Source organism: Prionailurus bengalensis, chromosome D1, assembly GCF_016509475.1.
Source record: "Prionailurus bengalensis isolate Pbe53 chromosome D1, Fcat_Pben_1.1_paternal_pri, whole genome shotgun sequence".
Lineage (NCBI taxonomy): Eukaryota > Metazoa > Chordata > Mammalia > Carnivora > Felidae > Prionailurus > Prionailurus bengalensis.
In genome coordinates, this window is record NC_057346.1 from 98677159 (window position 1) to 98700508 (window position 23350).

Here is a 23350-nt window from a genome sequence, read left to right on the forward strand (position 1 = left end):
ACCTTGGCAAGCAATGCCAAGGTCTTTCTGGCTTGTTTAACCCCCGTCCTCTTAGCAGATAATCCCCACCGGCAGACCAATTAACTGAGGCTTCGGACTGAGGGCTCCTTTCTGAGAACCAGGTCAGAGGTCACTAAAAATTGCCAAAATTAAAACCACAAAAAATAACCCACGGCACTGGTTACTGTGACCCAGGAATCGACAGGAGGCAATGACTTGGGGTTTCCCTTGGAAATATTTTTGGCTACTTAAAGGACAGGGCTAATGAAACGTTAGAATGGGTCACTGAGGGTGGGTACGCTATCTCTTTCGGGTAAGGACGTGGTAATGGTACAGCTGTAGCCTTGACTAAGGAAGACAAAAGAAAAGAGCGTGGATGACCTCCTAAGTTTCCAACCGCTCCTGAGACAGTGTGTGCATATGCAAAAATTAGTATGCTACTCCACTCACTCTGCAACCTTTCTAGCCTGGAACTATAATTCAGGGACACATTATCATGTGGAGAAAGGGACCATGGGATGTATTACTGACATCAAAGTACAATTTCAGAACCTTGTTTATGAGCTCAAACTCTGAGCTATTAAGACCTATTTAGACCTGCATGGAGGGTGTTGTGGCCTCTGCCCACGAGTTAAGGTGCAATGCCCACCCTGGGAGGTCTGAAATATGGGGATGGAGCTCTTTAGGAACTTCTGCCTCGGGGAGCCAGTTTTGACAACGACCTTCTCTTCCTTAGCTGGAGATGCCCTCAACTCCTAGATCCTAAGTTCTTGGTGTGGCCACCTCTCTCCTTCCTGGAAAGTCTGCGGCTCACGGAAACTTGAGTCATGCTCTGGTCTCACTGGCAGCAGGATGACCTAGACGCTACTAAGAACACCTTGGCAACAGCAGTGCTCAGTTATGCTCAATGATGCTAAAATGCTTCCTTTTGCACAATGTTCTGTTCCCTGTGCTATTCAAGGATAGCCTGGTGGGCCTGGGGCAGAAATGCTGTATTAACCCACCTCCTTGAGTCAGCCTTGCCAGAATCCAAGGAAAGGCAACTTTTGATTCAGTATACAGAACTCCAATAAGAAATCTCACTGTCTTCCCCCCACCTATTTTCAGAGAATGACAATAACAAAACTATTTTCAAGGGATTTAGGAGTTAGGCTCTAGGACAAAGGGGAGGAAGGGGCGGGGGGGGTGGGGAGAAACACAACACAGAAAGCAGAAGCAACAGCAAGGGAGAGCTACAAAAAAGGTACTCACCTCTCTTCCGGGTCCCAGGATGCATTGTACTGTTCAGGTATGTGACTGCACTCTTCTTACGCTTTGAGGATTGAAGAAGGAAAGGTAACTGGTTGAATAGCACGGTTACTACCGATACTGGCACAAGCTACAGACCAGGCGTAGCACGCCTGTCAACATGCCAACGAGTTAGTGCTAGTCAACCCATGGTCTCAGTGCTAAATGGGCTTTATTATATACACTTGGCTCTGAGAGAATATTCCAGAGAGGTCTGCCTCTGCTTCAGATGACGGCTGAGTTGAAGCCAAGAGGAGTTACATTTTTAAGGTGGGTCTGTATTTGCTCAAACTTAGGAAAAAAACTAAGGGGAAAGCAGTGAATAATAAAAATGAAACAGGATGATCAGCCGGAGAAAAACCCACCATTTCACAAAGCGGGCCAAGTACAATCAGGGTACTGCTCTTCAGCAGGTTTTCAGATGGGAGGTGATGGAAAAAATCATAAACAAAAGTAGAACAGGAAGGGCCAAGCTCTGGCCAGGAATACCTCTGGCTCAAAGACTGCTCCACTGTATACTGGATTGGCTGTTGTTCTTCTTTTTCGCTCTTGCCTCTTGCTTTGGATTTCTTGGGAAAGCAAAAGGTCTGAATTAGAAAAGAGATATGGAGAGCCTCAAAAATTTAACTTCATTTTTATCTTTTGGCTTTCCCAGGACAAATCAGAAATGGGGCAAATCTCTTTGTTTCGCTGCAGCCTCAGCAGAGGCAAGCATACCACTGGGAGCAAATAATGCAGGACCATCTATGCTCACCTCTCAGAAAGCGAGACCATGCTGTCCTATAATGTGGCTCTCTGTGACCAAGAGCTTAACAGTGGACAGCGTGTGTAAATAAGCTATCCTCATCTATTTTTAGATCACTTTAATATAGGGGTGGATGAACTTTATCCATAGACCTGGACTGAATAACCATAGTTCACCATTCTTGAATTAAATGACTAGGACAGGTATAGCCTTGCAACTGTTCTTAGGATTCTGATAACCTAGCGTGACTGAAAAATACAGACAGAGACTTGTCAGAGGGGCATTTGATACTCCATGTGGTCAGGAAAAAAAAAAAAAGTCGCTTTAATCCAGGCAAGTGGGGAGTCTCCCCTGGACAGCAGCGTGGATCACCACAGGGAGGGGAAGGGATGAATATTAGATAGAGGAAAGGCATGTTTGACTCCAAAGGAAATAAAGTTCACACTAGTTGAATCATACTCTGTTGGCGTTTCAGTGTTCTATATATCTTAGCAATAAAGTCAACACCATTTTCTTTCTTTCTTTTTTTTTTTTAAGTCAACCCCATTTTCAAGAATAAAGCTCTGGGCCAGAAATAAGGCAGCACCACAAATATCTTCTCTTACCTTCTAGATGGTCATGTGTTACCAATCCTAGAGACACCATGAAGGCAAGTTTCTGTGCCAGAGAAACAAGAATGTGTTTCAGTTTGGGTTCTCACAAAGCCAACTGCATGTTCCTAGTTAGACTCCTAGGCAAAGCCAGTCCAACAGGCTGGTCACTTGAAGGAGGCCGAGATCGGGTGACCAAAGAACAAACACCTTCTAGAGCCACTCTGGAGGCTTTCTGGTCTTACGGGGATCAAAAGAGAAGGACTGGGACCTGCATGTTCCACTTTCTCAATGACAGAGATCAGTATCTTTGAGTGACCTAAGTTTTGTTGTTGTTGTTGTTGTTGTAGTTGTTGTTTTCCAAAAAAGCCTCTTAGATAGGAAGACGATATCACACTCAAAAACATGCAGAGGGTTACAAAGAGCTTCCCACACAACAAGCTCCAAATTCCAAGTACTTCACTTGTCCTAACAGGTCAAGGGTTCTAACATTTTTACTACCAATGACCGGACAGTGCTAACTTCAGGCTAAATGAGTTTTAGGAACAACAGCAGGTGGTTCTGCTTAATACTATGATTTTTAAATGAAACGTGGACCTAAAAATTACAGAGCAGTCTCTCTTTGGAGACCACTCTCAGGGCTCCATCAGAAGTTAAATTGATTAGAATACTGAACCCCAAAGCTGGAGCATTAGACGCTTAAAGTTGGAGGGAGCAACATACCGATTCCTGTTTTGCTCTGTGGTTACATGTGGTCTAGAAAGCACATCTTTGCCTGTGGGTGCTATCTATGCCAAATAATACATCATCAATTTCTCTCACAGATAACAGAGAACATCAGCAGTTGTTAGGAGACATATTCCTGTAGAGTTGTTTATATCATAGTTTGGTCTTTAAAAATCCCGACCTATTCAACAGCAACAGGATCTACCCTAACCCTAACCCTAACCCTCAACATTCAATACAAATGATATTTTGGCCTGAAGTGACAGGTTCAAGCTATTTAAGATACTGAGTGTTTTAGGAAGAAACAGTCCCTGAACAAGGCACTTGAGAACACGGAAGTGTCCTTTAGTGGTATCCTCAGAGTTCTGAAGAAATGTTTTTATTTTATTTCTTATTTAAAAAACAGGTGGGCACCTATCCCCCTGACAGCCAGGGTACTTCAGCAAGGAAAAGCACTCCTGGGACTTGCTGCCATGCTGAAATAGCATACATTTTGTGATTGCCAATTAACTACATTCCTGCTTTCCACGAATATTCTTCACAACCTAATCAAGATTAGAAGGCTGTCTGCCAACTGTTCTCTGTTAATAAAACAGTATGTGGACTGACATTCAGAGGCAGCTTCTTTTGATCAAGTAACAGTACTCGTCTTGGCCAGTCACATCCAACTCATCTTTGCCAGTCTAGGTCAAGCTCACAAAAAGTTATTAAGTGAAAGAAAAAAAATCTCCTCTCCTCTGGAACAGATTTTCAGTGATAAAGAGAATAAAAAGTTGTCAAGAACTTTTGCCTCATCTATGTATCACACGTGTGCCAAGAACTAATTTATTCTCTTTATGGCAGTGATTTCACCAGTCAGAAGGTGAAATATACATGACTACACATGGTGGTACTTGCTTGCCCACACTGGGCAACTAACGTAAGATATCCTTTGGTTTCCTTTGATAATTTTCTGGATGACTTCATAAGTTCCTCAGCAATTTGCATCACTGGTCCTTCTTTCTGGCTCAAGTTTTGGTCTCTTTTTCAAAGATAGATTAAAAATTAATCCATTTCATATCAGCAACAATTATAATTTATACTTGTTTTAGAAAAACCTGCACCCAATAAATCACTGTTTTTAAAAAAAGGACATGAAGCTTTGATGGCTTCCTGCCACGATCTGAATGGTTTCATTAGAAAGAATGCACTGAGGATACAGGGAAATAGAGTGCTGGTCTAATAAAATCCAACTATTATATCTTCATCATCGTTTTACCTGCACACATTTTTCTTTTAGAGCTGCTTATGCAAAAGCCAAACTAAAAAATTCTCTCGTCTAAGGGGACACGTGAATTTACATTCTGTATTTGTACCAGTCCTGTTTACTATGTGACTCTGTAATTCTATCCTAAGTTACGGTACATATGTTACTATTTTCATCCTTACTTTTATGCTTCAGTGAACTCCTTTTAGGCTACTGGTTTATCTGGGATTTGAGAATCTGGTGCAATATAACGGTAGTAACAAAAGTGCACATGTAACAACTATAATCAATAACAAAAGCAGACCTCAGCTGAGTGAACTGTATGGACCTCTTAGAAATGCTGGCTGAGACAACACATAATTATCATGAGGAATGCAATGGGATACCTGGGAAAATGATCACTAATCTTACATTTCAAATTTGTAACATGTGCATGAAATGTCTGTATGCCAGCTCGGGGACACGCCAGGACCCACTCAATCTACCTTAGGCCAAACTGACTTGGCAATAACATTACTGAGTCGTGTGGAAGCACAAGAAAAGGAAAATCAAGTGATTCAGAGGGCAGGCGTCTCTCCTGGTTTATGAGAATAAGTCACATCTCATAGACTGAGCCATGCCTTTGGAGGGCTAAGCCTACCTGAGGGTTCTCCTCCCGTTTTGGTTTGGGTGCAGCAGGTGGAGTGATGGTACGGCTCTCTGTTTGTTTCTCATCTGTTTCCGTGTGGGATTTAATTGTCTAAGGAAGGAAAAGTAAATGCAAATTCAGAATTCACTTTTCATTAAAAAATGAAAACATAGTTTGTAGACAACAAAGAAGGAGAAAAGAACATACTCAAATTGGAAACATATTAATAAAAGAGATAATATGGATTATATTTTGGAAGGGCAAAAAGTAAAATTTAAGGCCCTAGTTGAAATAATTAAATTGTATAACTACAGTAGATATGAATCTACAACTGTAATAGTCTAAACTACACAAAAAGAAAAATCCACACTTTAATTCCTCTGTATAAAAATGAATATAGGCTGCTCTGATTTCAATGTATTTTAGGACGTAGGGACAGTTTTCCAGAGCAAGCCCATTCTTATTACACATAGGTCAAGCTCCAGTCCACTGCAAGCTTAAGATCTGAATAACTTAAAAAAAAAAAAATCTTGCGTACACATTCTTCTCTTTCCAATTCCAATCATCACCTAAGAGAAGAGGCAGAATTACCCTCACTTGGGATATTTAACACCTGCCTGTAGCATCCATTAGAGGAGAGATGCGCTTGCCAAGAAAAGGTCATCTTGTAAGAGGCTAACAATCTGATTACCCCCAACTCTGTCTTCCAGATGCATCCATTCCGACAAAAGAACACCAGTATCATTGTCATCTTTAAGAACAAATGGCACCTAGCAAACTGGTAGGCTCAGTTTGAATTACTATTCTTATTATGATCCAATGGCTAATTCATTTTACGAACCCCTCTGGAAATACTGAAATGATATTAGAAAAGTGGATACAAAAACTGTGAACACAAACCTACTTTACTTTTTCAAATAAAAAACAGACGGATGCTAATGGTCTTTTTGTATGGTAACAAGAAATTAAATGAGGGTAAAACTGTGTGATTACTAATGAGTAGGATTCTGTCCTGTGAGCAGGACAGCAAAAGTTCTCAAAAATCATTATGTCGTGAAATATGTTACTAGATCTGAAGAACACATACAATCACAAAGATCTTTCACTTTCTTTCCTAGCTACTTCCATATTTTCCTTCTGCTTCTCATATTTATTATTTTAGGAGAATGTAAGCATCTGCCCTTATCAATACTGTGGCAACCACTGTTCTGGGGCAAATGCTGCCTGATTTTTTTTTTTAATGTTTACTTATTTATTTTTGAGAGAGAGAGAAGGAGCAAGGACATGTGTGAGCAGGGAGGGGCAGAGAGAGGGAGACAGAGAATCCCAAGCGGGCTCTGTGCTGTCAGTGCAGAGCCCGATGCAGGGCTCGAACCCACAAACCGTGAGATCATGACCTGAGCCCAAACCAAGAGCTGGAAGGTTAACCGACTGAACCACCCAGGTGCCCCATGATATTTTATATTTTACCAATGCCCTATTCTATTTCCTTCTCTATATGATAAGCTACTTGAGAGAAGACACTGTTCTATACACATTTGCAGTCCTCTGTGCCTACCTAGTACAATGCCTTCCAGAAGAATCACGTACTTCTCTCTCACATTTTTTTTTAACCAAAAAGGACACATTTCCTCCATACAACAAACCACCAGATACATCTATAAGGGTACACGATGGGGAAGTAGGTTATAGTGTCATCTTTAAGGGCCTGGGTGTCCAGAAAGCTTATTTTCATAGCTTTCTGAGTGAGGAAGGGCAGGAAGTCTGAGGGAGGGGAGTAAGAGAAGGTCACCTGGAAGGGTCTGCTGATCCACTCCAAGGTTGTGTGAAATTTTTCGGGGTCTCCTGGTTCCACCTCTAAGGCTGAGTGACACACACAGTGGCAATGCCTCTGGGAAAGGACAAGCCAATTCCTCTCCACTAAGAGTTGGGAGTTGAATTCAACCCAGTTGAATCTGGGTTCAAATTTGCGCTCTCATTCAAGAAGAGTACAATTATCTCAGGGTTGTATAAAAAAAACACCAAAAGCATCCCAAAAAAAAAAAAAATTAAAACAATAAAAAACACTGGGGAGACATCTTTCTCTCATGGAGCTCCTGCTCGGGGGAAACCAGGCCATGCTGTGAACAGCACTGCGCAGAGGCCTGTGCGGTAAAGGAACGAAGCTCTAGCCAGCAGCCAGCGGGCAGTGAGGCCTGCCAACAACCACGGGACTGAGCTGGGAAGTGAATTATCCAGCCCCAGTGGAGCCTTGATATGACTACAGCCCTGGCTTACAAGTTTGAAAGCAAACTTGTGAGGGACCTTGAGACAGAACCACCCAGCTAAGAGGCAAACTGATTCCTGACCCTCACAAGCTATAGGGAATAATAAAATATTTGTTGTTTTAAGCTGCTTAAAGCAAACCGAAAACATTAGGGCTGGGGGAGTGACAAATGGCAGAACAGGGAGCTCTAAGAATTAGTCCTTCCACTGAAGCAATCATTAAAGCTGGCAAAAACAGAATCCGCTTTTTAGAATTCTGGAATCTAATAAAAACCTTATAGCAACCAGGGGGACACTGACTGAAGAAAGAAACTGCTAAATTTCACTAAGAAAGCATTTTGTCCTTACCTATCTACAAATCCCCATTCCACAGCTTGGGCAGAGGCTCTGCAGATGGCAACCTGTGTTCCCAGTGTGGCTTGCTGGTGCTAAGGGAAACAATACGGACCTTCTAAAACACCCATGGTTGTGCGTTTTGATCTGTGTGGTGGTTCCCTGAGGACTGGTACAGAGACTGACCTTTGTGTTGCCCACCTTATTAGGCCAAAGTGGCTTTCAGGGTGACATCTGATGAAAGCATCTAAAGATATATGTTACCCATAGTCACCTGGTGTAAGGGAGATGGTGGATGGAATATACAGCAGACAGACCCAAAGGCCTGGGAAGGAGGAGGCTGAAGAAGACAACTCCTGGAAGAGTGATGGCTTTCAAGGACTATCACATATACTGGGGCATCCAGAATGTACCGCACATTCCCAGGGCTAGATGCATGTTTAGAAAAGATGTGAGAGAACTCTAGGTTTGCACTGCTGGCTGATCTTTGAGCTGTACCCAAGGAAGAGGTGAAGGCTAAGGCAGAGTTACAGATGGCCTGGCTTAGAACTGACGAAGTAACCCTGCTCAGAGCCAATGTGCAAGGACTGGGAAAGTTGTTTTGTGTCTTTTTTAAAAAAATTTAGTTATTATTATTATTATTGGTTTTTTTGGCTCCAGTTGTTTAAGAAAATCTGTCAGGTCACTAGCTGGCCACTGAGACAACAGAACAGAGAGTTCAGTGACTATACATGACAAGAAATAACAGTTTTTGCAAAAACAGTTTGGTAAAGGCACTAAACAGGTAACTGCAGTCCTCAACCAAACCCTGGGGTGGGAGGAGAATCTAATCTCCAGAGTTATCACATTGTAATTTCAAAATGAAGAGTTTTCAACAAAAAATTGGAAGGCATACAAAGAAAACAGGAAGGTATGGCCCATTTGTAGGGTAACAAAATCAACAAAAGCTGGCCTTAAGGAAGCCCAGTCCAGCCCTGGACTCTCTAGAAAAAAAACCTAATTAAACAAACTCTGGAGCTGAAAAGTATACAAGTTGAGATGAAAAATTCTCTAGAAGGGTTCAGGCAAAAGAAAGAATCAGTGAAGTCCAAGACAGGACAACTGAAATTGTCCAGCCTGAGGAACAGAAAGGAAAAACATGAAGAAAAATGAACGGAGCCTAAGGGACTTGTGGGATATCATCAACATACGCATTATGGACTCCCGGGGGGACAGGACAAGCAGAGAGAGAGAGAGAGAGACAGAGGGAGCAGCAGAGATAATACCTGAAGGATTAATAGCTCAAAACTTCCCACACTAGATGAAAGACAGAAATCTACACATCCAAGAAGCTCAGTGACATCCACGTAGAATAAACTCAAAAGACATTCACAGTCTGTGGGAAAATGGCAGAGCAGGAGGCTCCTGAGTTCTCCCTGTCCCCACATTTACAACCAGATTTTAACTACATCCAAGTCAATAAACAGGAATGCAATCTGAAGACTGGAGCAATACATTCTACAACTAAATATAGAGAAGAAGCTGCATCTGAAAGGTCAGGAAGGTCAGAAAGGCAGAGGGAGGCTGCCGGCAGGAGGGAGAGAGCTGTGTGCAGGAGAGAGAATAATGGGCCCTCGTACCAGGGAGCTCACATGTGGAAGAATGATCCCCATAACATTTGGCTTTAAAAACAGGGCTGAATTCCATGAGTTTTAAAACCAGTGGGACTTGGAGCCTGAAGCTTTAAAAGTCAGCTGACTCAACACTGGGTGAGCCAGGGTGAGGGTGAATGAAAGCTGGGTCGCCATCCTTAAAGAGAGCAGGCTGAGCCAAGAAAACATAAAAACGGCAATTTGCACAACACAACACTGGGGGCAAATGGGAGACAGATCCGTTCACATTGATTTTGAAGTGTGTTGGGGGACTTCTCTGAAAACAAGGGAGCTGGCAGATGCCATTCTCTCCACACCCCTCCCCACCGCCGCCAACCCGCAGCATAAACACAGAGCCACCTGCGGGAGGCAGCACTGCATAGACACTTGCTACCTAACCAGCTGGCAGGGGCACCACACACACGGGCTCTCCAGAGGACTCATCCACTCTAAGCCTGCTAGCCTTGGCCTTGGGCTCAGGGCAAATTTTGTTAGTGTACATGCCCGCCCAGCCACTGAGTGCACAGCTGCCACAGCATGCCCTTGCCATCGTGCACCAGGCCCAGCTGTGCCCACCTCACTCCCCTGGCCAGCCTGGCACGCAGTCCCCAAATGCTTTGGGAGATTCCCCATAGGACAGGACTAGTGGCCCAGCGCAAATTGTGCTAACACTACCATCCTCCTCACAAGTTCCTCAGAGGGCATGACCCCTCAGATGTGGTCTGCTTGGGTCCCACTGACACCACAGACAGCAAGCACAGCCCACAACAGGCGGAGAGTCAGTACAGACGACTGCAGTGAAAGGAAAAGTGACTCAGACACAACAGCAGGGCGTAAGCAACACACAGGATATTCTCCTGAAGTGCCAGGTTCTGGTGAACAGGGGACACTGCACTGCAGAGGGCATTCTAGGACCTCTTCTTCATAAACTCACTACTTTCAAGAGCAGAAGACACAGCTGACTTTCTTACACACAGAAACAGAAAAAGAGAGGCAGACAAAGTAAGAGACATTTATCTATCTGAAATGAAAGAACAGGACAAGGCCATGGTCAGAGATGTAAGCAAAACAGACATAAGTAACATGTCTGACAAAGAATTTAAAGCAATGATTATTAGGATATGCACTGAACTTGAGAAAAGAGTGGAAGACCCTTAACATGGAGATAAGGAATAACACAGCAGACATAAAGGGCTCAGTAAATGAAAAACAGGTTGATGGAATGAAGAGAGGGCTGGAAGAAGCAGAAGAATGAATTAATGACCTAGAACACAGAGTAATGGAAAATAATCAAGCTGAACAAAAGAAAGAACTAGGCAAAATGAGAATACACTTAGAGAACTCAGTGACTCCATCAAATATAATAACAGTCATAGTATAGGAGTCCCAGAAAAAGAAGAAAGAGAAAAGGGGGCAGAAAACTTATTTGAGGAAAAAGTATTTGAAAACATCCCTAATCTGGGGAAAGAAACCAATATCCAGATCCAGGAGGCACAGAGAACTCCCGTCAAAATCAACAAAAGCAGATTCATACACAGACATATTATATTCAAATTGGCAAAAATCGTGATAAGAAAAAAACTTTAAAGCAGCAAGACAAAAGAAGTCAGTAACTTACAAGGGAAAACCCATAAAGCTTTCAGGAGATTTTCCAAAGAAACTTTGCAAGACAGAATGGAGTGGCATGATATACTCAAAGTGCTGAACGGGAAAATTCTACAGCCCAAAATACTCTATCCAGCAAGGCTATCATTCAGAATAGAGAGATGAAGAGTTTCCTAAAAAAACAAAACTAAAGGAGTTCATGACCACTAAACCAGCCCTGCAAGAAATATTAAAGGGGACTCTTTGAGTAGAAGGAGAGACCAGGAGTGACAGTACAGAGGTAGGAAACACAAAAGAAGTAAAAGTGAATATTTCTATTAAAAAAATCAGTCAAGGAACTCACAAAAAAAGGATGTGAAATATAATGACATATACCTAAAATGTGGGTAGGAGAGTAGAAAAGAATGGGTTCAAACTTAAACAATCATCAACTTAAAACAGACTGCTATATGCAGAAGAGGTTATATACAAATCTAATGGTAACCATATATCAAATACTACTAATAAATATGCAAAGAATAAAGACAAAGAAATCCAAATATATCACTAAAGAAAACCAGCAAAAGAAAGACAAGAGGGGATCAGAGAAAATCTTCAGAAATAACCACAAGACAGGTTAAATAAAATGGCAATAAATATCTATCGATCAATAATTACTTTGAATATAAATGCAGTAAACACTCCAATCAAAAGAAACAGGGTGACAGAGTGGATTTAAAAAACAAGGCCCATCTATATGCTGTCTATGAGAGATTCATTTTAGGCCTAAAGACACAGACTGGAAGTGAGGGTATGGAGAAACATCTATCATGCAAATGAAATGGATGTCAAAAGAAAGCCAGAGTACTAATACTTATATCAAATAAAATAGACTTTATTTTTTTAAATTTATTTATGTACTTTGAGAGAGCAAGCAGAGGAGGGGCAGAGAGAGAAGGAGAGAAAGAGAATCCCAAGCAGGCTCTGCACTGTCAGAGTGGAACTTGATGTGGGGCTCGAACTCACGAACTGCAAGATCATGACCTGAGCCAAAACCAAGAGTCAGACGCTTAACTGACTGAGCCACCCAGGCACCCCTAAAATAGATTTTTAAAACAAAGACTGTAACAAGAGATAAAGAAGGACACTATATAATAATAATAATAATAAGGGTACTATCTAACAAGAAGATAGAACAGCTGTAAATATTTATGCACCCAACAGAGGAGCACCCAAATCTATAAAACAGTAACAAACATAAAGGAACTAATCAATAATAATACAATAATAATAGGGGACTTTAACACCTCACTTACATTGACAGACAGATCATCCAAACAGAAATCAACAAGGAAACAGTGGCTTTGAATGACACACTGGAACAGATGGATTTAACAGATATATTCAGAACATTCCATCTTAAAACAGCAGAATACACACTCTTTTCAAGTGCACACAGAACATTCTCCAGAATGACCACATATTAGCCCACAAAACAAGCTTCAAAAAATTCAAGAAGATCAAAGATATACCACTCATCTTATCTGACCTCAACTTTATGAAACCAGAAGTCAACCAACAAGAAAAAACCTGGAAAGATCACAAATACATGGAAGTTAAATAACGTGCTACTAAACAATGAATGGGTTAACTAGGAAATAAAAGAAGAAACAAAACGGTACACGGAAACAAATGAAAAAGAAAACAATGGTGCAAAACCTCTGGGATGCAGCAAAACAGATTCTAAGAGGAAAGTTTACAGCAATACAGGCCTACCTCAAGAAGCAAGAAAAATCTCAAATGAACAACCCGACCTTACACCTAAAGGAGCCAGAAAAAGAACAACAAACAAAACCTAAAACCAGTAGAAGGAAGGAAATAATAAAGATTAAGCAGCAATAAATGATATAGAAACTATAAAAAACAATAGAACAGATCAATGAAATCAGGAGCTGGTTCTTTGAAAAAAAAAATCAATAAAATTGATAAACCCTTAGCCAGACTTACCAAGAAAAAGAGAGAAAGGACCCAAATAAATAAAATCACAAATGAGAGAGGATAAATAACCACCAACACCACAGAAATACAAACAGTTATAAGAGAATATTGTGGAAAGCTATATGCCAACAAATTGCATAACCTAGAAGAAATGGATAAATTCCTAGAAAAATATAAGCTACAAAAACTGAAACAGGAAGAAATAGAAAATTTGAACAGACTAATAACCAGCAAAGAAATTGAATTAGTAATCAAAAAACTCCCAATATACAAAAGTCCAGGACCAGATGGGCTTCATGGGTTAATCCTATCAAACATTTAAAGAAGAGTTAATACCTCTTCTTCTCAAACTATTCCGAAAAATAGAAAAGGAAGGAAAACTTCCAAATGAGGCCAGCATTATCCTGATACCAAAACTGGATAAAGACACCACTAAAAAACAAACAAACAAACAAACAAACAAACAAACAAACTACAGGCCAATATCCATGATGAAACTAGATGTAAAAATCCTCAACAAAGAAATAGCAAAACGAATTCAACAATACTTTAAAAAAATCATTCACCACAACCAAGTGGGATTTATTCCTAGGTTAAAAGGGTGGTGCAATATTCACAAATTAATCAGTGTAATACATCACATCATAAGAGAAAGGGTAAGAACCATAAGATCATTTCAGTAGAGGCAGAGAAAGCATTTGACAAAGTACAACATCCATTCGTGATAAAAACCCTCAACAAAGTAGGTTTAGAGGAAACATACCTCAACACAATAATAGCCATATATGAAAAAGAGAGCTTTTTCCCCAAGGTCAGGAACCAGACAAGGATGTGCACTCTCACCACTTTTATTCAACACAGTACTGGTAGTCCTAGCCATAGCAATCAGACAACAAAAAGTAGTGAAAGTCATTCAAATTGATAAGGAAGAAGTAAACCCTTCACTATTTGCAAATGATAAAGGATTATCTGATAAAGGACTGGTATCCAAAGTATATAAATAACTTATAAAAGTCAACGTCCAAAAAATAAATAATCCAACTAAAAATGGGCAGAAGATATGAAAAGACATTTCCCCAAAGACGACTTTCAGATGGCCAACACATTACATGAAAAGATATTCATCATCACTTACCACTGGGGAAATGCAAATCAAAACTACAATGAGATATCTCCTCACACCTAGCAGAAAAGCTAAAATCAGTAACACAAGAAACAACAGGTGTTGGCGAAGATGTGGAGTAAAAGGAACCCTCTTGCACTTTTGGTGGGAATGCAAACTGGTGCAGTTGCTCTGGAAAACAGTATGGAGGTTCCTCAAAAAGTTAAAAATAGAATTACCCTACAATCCAGTGATCACACTGCTGGGTATTTACTCAAAGAACACAAAAATACTAATTCAAAGGGATACATACACCCCTATGTTGGATAAGTGGACAAAGAAGATATGGTGTGTGTACACACACACACACACACACACACACACACAGAGACAATGGAATATCATTTCGCCATAAGAATGAAATCTTACATGTCATTTTCAATGACATGTATGGATCTAGAGAATACATTGCTAAGCGAAATAAGTCAGACAAATACCATATGATTTCACTCATGTGTGGCATTTAAGAAACAAAGCAAATGAGCAAAGGGGAAAAAAGAGACAAATGAAGAACCAGACTCTTAATTATAGAGAACAAATTGATGGATACTAGAGGGGAGGTGGGTGGGGGATGGGTGAAATAGGTGAAAGGGGTTAAGGAGTGTACTTGTGGTGAGCAACAGGTGATGTATGGAACTGTTGACTCACTATATTGTACCCCTAAAACTAATAGAACACTGTATGTTAACTAGCTGGAATTAAAATAAAAGCTTAAAAAATAAAATAATTAAAATTTAAAAAATAAAAAAATAAAATCTGTGTTCCCATAAAAATGATTAAAAATAAATAAGTAAAAGAGATTCACAGTGAGACACATTGTAGTCACACTGTTGAAAGACAAAGGCAAAGAGAGAGTCTTGAAAGCAGTAAGACAGAAGTGATGCATCACACAGAAAAGGTCCTCAATGTGGTTAGCAGCCAACTTCTCCCCAGAAACCAGAGGCCAGCAGCAGGGGGATTACATAAAGTGCTGAAAGAAAATCACTATCAACCAAGAATGCTATATCCTGCAAAAACCTAAGGAAGTTCATTGCTAGTAGATCTGCCCTAAAAGAAATGCTAAAGGAGTTCTTCAGGCTGAAATAAAAAGACACTAGACAGTAACTTCAAGTCATACAAAGAGATAAGAATTCTAGTAAAGGAAACTACACAGGTAAAAACAGAATCCAGTATTTTTGTATCTTTGATTTGTAACTTCTTTTAGTTTTCTGTATGAGTTAGAAAAGAGATGCATAAAGCAATAATTATAAATCTGTATTAGTGGGCATACAATGTACAAAAGATGCAAATCTGTGACAACAGAAAGGAGGGGCAGAGCTGTATAGGAACAGAGTTTTTGTACACTATTAAAGCTAAGCTTGTATCAATTCAAACTACACAGTTAAAGATTTATGAATGTTAACTGCAATCCCCATGGTAACCACTGAGAAAATAACTAAAATGTACACAGAAAAGAAAATGAGGGCATCAAAAGTATGCACTAGAAAGAAAAACCAAACACAAAAGAAGGCAGTACTGGAGTAACTGAGGAACAAAAAAGACATAAGACATATAGAAAACAAATAGCAAAATGGCATAAGTCCTTTCCTATCAGCACTTTAAACGTAACTGAGTTCAACCCACAAATTAAAAGACAGAGAGTGGCAGAATGGATTAACAAAACATGATCCAAAATATATGCTATCTATAATAGACTCATCTCAAAGCCAAAGATACAAAAAAGTTGAAAGTCAAAGGATGAAAAAAGATATTTCATGCAAACAGTAACCGGAAGAGTACAGGGATAGCTATACTAATTGTTTGCCTTAAGTCAAAAAACTGTTACAGGAGACAAAGAAGGTCATTATATATTGATAAAAGGGTCAGTTCATTAAGAAGACATGATACATTTTAAATATATATGCACCAAACAACAGAGTCTTAAAATATGAAACAAATATTGACAGAACTGAATGAAGAAATAAAATAGTTCTATAATAATAATAATTGGAGACTTTAATACCTCACTTTAAAGAATGGAAAGAAGGGGCACCTGGCTGGCTCAGTTGGTAGAGCATGAAACTCTTGATTTCCGGGTCATGAGTTCGAGCCCCACGCCGGGTGTAGATTACTTAAAAATCTTTTAGGAAGGAAGGAAGGAAGGGAGGAAGGGAAGGAGGGAGGAGGGAAAAAGAAAAAAGAAAAGAACATGTAGACAGAAGATCAATAAGGAAATGGAGGACGTGAACAACACTATAAACCAACTAGATCTAACATACATCTAAAGCACAGTCCACTCAACAACAACAGAATACACATTCTTCTCAAGTATAATACATGACACATTCTCTGGAACAGATCATGTTTGAGGTCACAAAACAAATCCTAATACATTTCAGAAGACTTAACATACAAAGTATCTTATCTTCTCTGACCACAAGAGAAAGAAGCTGGGAATCGGTAATAAAGGAAAACTAGAAAACTTAAAAACGTGTGGAAATTAAACACACACTCTTACATAACCAATGGGTCAAAGAAGGAATCACCAGGGAAATTAGAAAATACTTTGAGAGGAATGAAAATGAAAACATAATATACCAAAACTGATGTGATACAGTGAAAGCAGTGCTCGGGAGGAAATTTATAGCTCTAACAGTTTACTTAAAAAAAAAAAAAAAAAAGATCTCAAACCAATAACCTAACTTTAAATGTTAAAGAACTAAAAAAACCTTAAGAAACCAGAAAAAAAAAAAAAAACAACTAAAGCCAAAGCTAGCAGAAGGAAGAAAATAATAAAAGTTACAGTGGAAATAAATGAAATAGAGAACAGAAAAACAATAGAATTAATGAAATCAAAAGTTTATTCCTTTTTCTTTTTTTTCTTTTTGAGAGAGAGTGTGTGTGTGTGTGAGTGAGTGGGGGAGGGACAGAGAGAGAGGGGACAGAAGATCCGAAGCAGGCTCTAGCTGACAGCAGCGAGCCCGACGCGGGGCCTGAACTCACAAATCCTGAGATCATGGCCTGAATCGCAGTTGGATGCTCAACCAACTGAGCCACCCAGGTGCCCTAAAAGTTTATTCTTTGAAGAGATCAACAACATTGAGAAACCTTTAGTTGGACAGACTAAAAAAACAGAAAATGCAAATAACAAAAATCATAAACACAAGTGGGAACGTTGGGTGTAGATTACTTAAAATTCTTGTAGGAAGGGGGGCGCCTGGGTGGCGCGGTCGGTTAAGCGTCCGACTTCAGCCAGGTCACGATCTCGCGGTCCGTGAGTTCGAGCCGTGCGTCAGGCTCTGGGCTGATGGCTCAGAGCCTGGAGCCTGTTTCCGATTCTGTGTCTCCCTCTCTCTCTGCCCCTCCCCCATTCATGCTCTGTCTCTCTCTGTCCCAAAAATAAATAAACGTTTAAAAAAAAAAAAATTCTTGTAGGAAGGAAGGAAGGAAGGGAGGAGAGAGGGAGGGAGGGAGGAAGGAGAAAGAAAAGAATATGTAGACAGAAGATCAATAAGGAAATGGAGAACATGAACAACACTATAAACCAACAAGATCTAACATACATATAAAGCACAGTCCACTCAACAACCACAGAATACACATTCTACCTATCTTACAGAAGAAAAAAAAAGGATTAGAAGAGAGTACAATGAAGAATTACCAACAAATTAAATAATATAGATACGATGGACAAATTCCTATAAATATAAAAATTACCAAAATTGACTCGAGCACTGGAAAATCTCAACAGACCTGTTACAGCTAAAGAAATGGAAATAGTAATCAAAATCCTCTCCAAAAAGAAAAGTTCAGAATCAGCTTCACTGGTGAATTCTACCAAACGTTTAAAGAACTAACACTGATCCTTCTCAAACTCTTCCAAAAAATAGGAAGAAAACATTTCCTAACTTGTTCCATGAAGCCAGCCCTACCTTGATACTAACGCCAAAGACACCACAAAAAGAGAAAATTACAGACCAATGCCCCTTATGAATATAGTGAAACATTCTTTCAATTCTTTTTAATGTATCTAATTTTGAGAAAGAGAGAGAATGTGAGCAGGGGAGGGACAGAGAGGGGGAGAGAGAGAATCCCAAGCAGGCTCCACACTATCAGCACACAGCCAGATACAGGGCTCGATCCCACAAACCGTGAGATCGTGACCTGAGCAGAAATCAAGAGTCGGACGCTTAACCGCTGAACTACCTAGGCGCTCTGCCCTACAGCCAAAAATTTTTAATAAAATACTAGCAAACTGAATCTAACAGTATATTCAAAAGATACACCATGACAAAGCAGAACTTATCCCAGGAACGAAAGATGTAAGAAAACCAATGTAATATACCACATTAATAAATGAGGGCAACTCTTCCCCAACACATGATCATCTCAATAAATGTAGAAGAAAGCATTTGTCAAAATCCAACATTCACTCATGATAAAACACTCAGAAATCTAGAAATAGAAGGAAACGTCCTCAACTTTATAAATACAGGGTATTTATGAGAAACCACAGCTAACATCATACTTAACGGTGAGAGACTGAATGCTTTCGCTCCGAGATCGGGAACAAGAGAAGAATGCCCACTTTCACCATGACTATTCAACATTGTGGTGGTAGTTCTAGTCATAACAATTAGGAAAGAAAAGACATAAAAGGAATCAAAATTGGAAAGGATGATGTAAATCTATCTCTATTGCAGAGGATCCTACATATAGAAATTCCAAGAATCCACAAAACAACTACTAGAGCTAATAAAAAAATTCGGCAAAGTTGCAAGGTACAAGATAAATGAGCTGTATTTCTACATAACAGTAATGAACAATTGCAATAGGAAATTAAGAAAACAATTACATTTATAATAGCATCCCAAAGAATAAAATACCTAGGAATAAATTTAACTAAGGAGACAAAAGACTTGTGCACTGCAAATTATAAAGCACTGCTGAAAGACATAAAACTAAATAAATGGAAAGACATCCATGTTCAAGAACTGAAAATTCCAACAGCTTTTTCTTGTCGGAAGAATCGGCTTTTCCAATTCTCAAAATCACGCAGGAAATGCAAGGACCCCTGAATGGCCAAAACAATATTGAAAAAGAAAAACGTTGGAGGACTCATACTTTCCACTGTCAAAACTTACTACAAAATTACAGTAATTAAGAGAGTGTGGTAGGTACTGGCACAAAGACAGAGCTACAGACCAAAAGAATAGGATTGAGAGTCCAGAAATAAATCCACACATCAATTGCCAATTGGTTTTCAACAATGGTGTCATGATCATTCAAATGGGGAGAGAACAGTATCTTCGACAAATGGTGTTGGAACTGCATATCCACATGTGAAATAATTAAGCTGGACCCTTTATCTCATACTACATACAAAAATTAAGTCAAAATGAACTACTAACTTAAATATAAGAGCTAAAACCGTACAACTTCTTAGAAGAAAAATTAGGTTATGGTAAATCTTCATTATCTTAGATGTCAGCATGGATTCCTAGATAGGACACCAAAAATACAAGCAACAAAAGAAAAAAACAGATAAACTGGACTTCATCAAAATTAAAACGTTTTGGGCATCAAAGTACATTATCCATAAAATGAAGAAAACACAGGCTTCCAGAAAAGAAAAAGTGAAAAGACGACCTACAGAATGGAAGAAAATACCTGCAAATCATATATCTGATAAGAGTCTAGTATCCAGATTATACAAAGAACCCTCACAGCTCAACAACAAAAAGACAAACAACCCAATATAGAAACTGGCAAAGAACTTGGGTATTTCTCTAAAGAAAATACACAAATGGCCAAAAAGCACATGAAAGATGTCCAACAACAACATTAATCATTAACAAAATGCAAATCAAACTCACAATGAAATACCACTTCACACCTACTAGGATGGCTATAATTTTTAAAAAGGGAAAACAGTAAGTATTACCAAGGATGTGGAGCAAACAGCATGCTCACACATTGCTAGTGGGAATGGAAAATGATTCAGCTGCTGTGGAAACAGTGTGGCAGTTCCTCAAAAAGTTAAACCCGGAATTGTCACATGATCCAATAATTGTACTCTTAGGTATGTATATACCCCCAAAGAATGGAAAGCAGGTATTCAAACAAATGTTTGTACATAAATATTCATAGGAGCACCATTCCCAATAGCCAAAAGGTAGAAATAACCCAAATGTCCATCAATGGATGAACAGATAAACAAGTTACGGTATACACATACTATGGACTATTTATTATTCAGCCATTAAAAGGATATGAAGTACTGATACCTGTTATAATGTGGACGAATCTGGAAAACACTATGCTAACTGAAAGAGGCCAGACACAAAAGGTCACATATTATATGATTCCATCCAAATGAAATACCCAGAGTAGGTAAATCTAGAGAGACAAACAAGCAGACTGGCAGCTGCCAGTGGGAGGGAGAGGAGTGGATGGAGAGTAATTATTGACTAGATACTGGTTTTTATTTTAGGGTAATAAAAAGGTTTTGGAACTAGACAGAGGTGGTGGTTGCACAACACTGTGGAGGTACTAAATGCCACTGAATTGTTCATTTCAATGTTCATTTTTATGTGGTATGAATTTCACCTCAGTTAAAAAAAAAATTGGGGAAAACCAAAACCAAAAACCAAAAAACCAAAAATGGAGTAAGCTAAAAGTCTGGTCTCTATCAGAGATTACAAACTATTGTCCAGAGATGAAGTTGCCCTGCAGATATTTTTTTGCTTTACATAGTGTTTAAACAGTTACCAGTATTTTTAAAACTAGGTGACTTCTCAAAACATCGGGATTTCTGGCCATTCTTGGAAATATTTCTGTAGGATAAAAACTGGCTATTATCAAGCAGTAGTTGCCCCCTGAGACGGTATTGCTTTCCCATTTACTACAGTCTCTTCCACATTCTATGGTCTTCCTGATACCAAGGCCAAACTTAAATTTTGTCATGCTTGCCTCACTACTTTAAACAGAAACTAAGAATAAAAGTGGGATATCTCTTATACTCATGCTCCCACTGAAAATTGAAAAATAAAAGTCCATGTGTTTACTTCCAGCCTGCTTTACTCATTTGTATTTACTGCTTCACACTCGTGACTATTTGAATTTAGAAATCCGGTTCTTTCTGGTTACAAAGATAGAAATCAAACAGTCCGAACAAGATTAGAATTAGGTTAACCATTTACACCCTGAATTCCAAATTCACCTTCTGAGACTTGGCTGCACGAATAATCGAAGTTAGTCACTTGCAAATAAATACATGTCCAAATAGTTTCACCAATCGAGGTTGAATAAATTTGGATTGAAGGCAAAGCAAAATCCATCTCTGGTCACTAGGACCTCTTTTCCCTGCTAGAGCACCAGTGTTAAAATGGAAGGTGAAGAGTTACCAGCTCAAGTTTACTAAGAGGGAAGAATGGAAGTTGAGGAGAATACATTGGATAATATTCTCATCTTGGAAGCACTGTTTAGATCCTGTTTAGAGGATCTTGTGTAGGTTCCTATCCAAGACACACAGGGAACCCAGCACTTTTTTCTCAGTAGCTTAGCCTTGGGGACATACACAGAGGTCTTTGTTGCAGGGGTGGGTGTGGTGGATTAAGAAATGAACATAATTCCTGAGAACTAACTGCATCAGGCGCAGTCTAATGGCCTTTAAATTAAATGCTTTAGCTCGTTCCATCATTAACAGGTGTTTAGCCCCATTTTGTAGAGTGCTAGAGAGGACAGGGACATAAAAGTCAGCGGTATGGGGGCTGTAAGTCTGTCTGGTTCCATCTACTTTTCTGCCTAGAACATGTTTCCAGCCTCAAAGCTCCTCAAACTCTAGCACTCATTTTCTCAGAGTCGCAGTGTAATGTGGCTTCTAATGAGGGTAAGACAGGGAGCTCTTATCTGGCCTGAAGGAAGTTGGCAATCCCTGACAGGGGAAGAAGTGAGGCACTATTGTTGTAACTGACACTCCCTTCTTCCTTTTCTACGCCAAGGTGGGAGGCCTTTGAAACTATACAACTTGCCATGCTTCCTCCCCTGGAGGCACAGCCTCCATACCTGTTCGAAATGCACTACAGATTGAGCTCTGTGAGGGTATAGGCTTTCATTTATCCACCCGTGTATTTAGGCATCACACTCGGCATAGCAACTGGCACGCAATCAACGTATTTTTTCTAAATGAATGTTATCACCCTAAAAGAAACAGAAGAAAGCAGAAAGGAACCCATCTAGCCCTGTCACATAGAGAATGCTGGACGCAGGTTCTGGTAACTCTGTGAGCAGACTCTGAGTAGTACTTCTGTGGCTACATATTTACATTGCTTTACTCTTTAGCCCATCTCTGAGATCCCCTAATGGCTATAAATGTGATACTGGAAATGAAACACAGAAGAGAAAAGAAGGATAGCAGAAAGATCTAAAGTAAGGAAATTCTGAGAATGGAGTCCAGTCTAAAGAGCACCCCTGCTGACTGAGCTTGCTAACCTGCAAGCCCGTTATGGCAGGTGGTCTGCTAAACTAAAATAGCAACGGCTGATTCCTCTATTAGATGAACAAAAAGAGAGACCATGGAATTTACTGCTTAGAAAAGCTTGTTAAAGATTTCCTGAAAACCTTTTTACAGCATTAAAATTAAAATTAAAAACTCTATTAACATATAAGTCCAAAACATGAAAAGATATTCAACATCTAACATGAAAAAAAGCAAGTTACAAAATACAGATTGTTTTTTTGCTTTAAATATGTATTATAGAAAATATGGAGGAAGATAATCTGAACTGTTCATACTGTTCAAGAGTCAGGAGTTAGAATTATGGGGAAGTTTACTCTTTCCACACATTACGGGGTGGATGCACTTTGTACATTATATAGTTCTATAATGTTAGAATTTTCTTTCATAATTAATATGTATTATCTTAGATGTGATCAGAAAAAATAAGAAATGCAAAAATAAAAGGACCTGAAAAAAAAATGTCTCCTAAAAGTATCTATATCGAAAGAGAGGCCAAAGAAAAATACTATTTAGTCATCTAAAGGAGTGCTTTGAAACCACCTTCTTTGGAACTCTAAGGCCCCTCACGTTCTTTGAGAGCCAGCACAGGGCACGAGGGGAGATGATCTCCAGAAATGCCCCTACGCAAACTTCTCAGCTTCAGTATTTTACTTTT

General features: G+C 39.5%; 1 protein-coding gene across 32 annotated transcripts in view; it reads right to left on the minus strand.

The window, feature by feature from the left end:
- The window catches only part of PHF21A (PHD finger protein 21A), a 196600-nt gene that overhangs the window by 16784 nt on the left and 156466 nt on the right, over positions 1-23350 (minus strand). For all 32 annotated transcript variants that reach the window (XM_043581063.1, XM_043581065.1, XM_043581064.1 and 29 more), the window contains 4 exons: positions 5235-5333; positions 2638-2689; positions 1777-1856; positions 1252-1312 (listed from right to left, as the gene is read on the minus strand). In XM_043581063.1, the coding sequence (XP_043436998.1) occupies positions 1252-1312; positions 1777-1856; positions 2638-2689; positions 5235-5333 (292 nt within the window). The remainder of the gene's footprint in view (positions 1-1251; positions 1313-1776; positions 1857-2637; positions 2690-5234; positions 5334-23350) is intronic.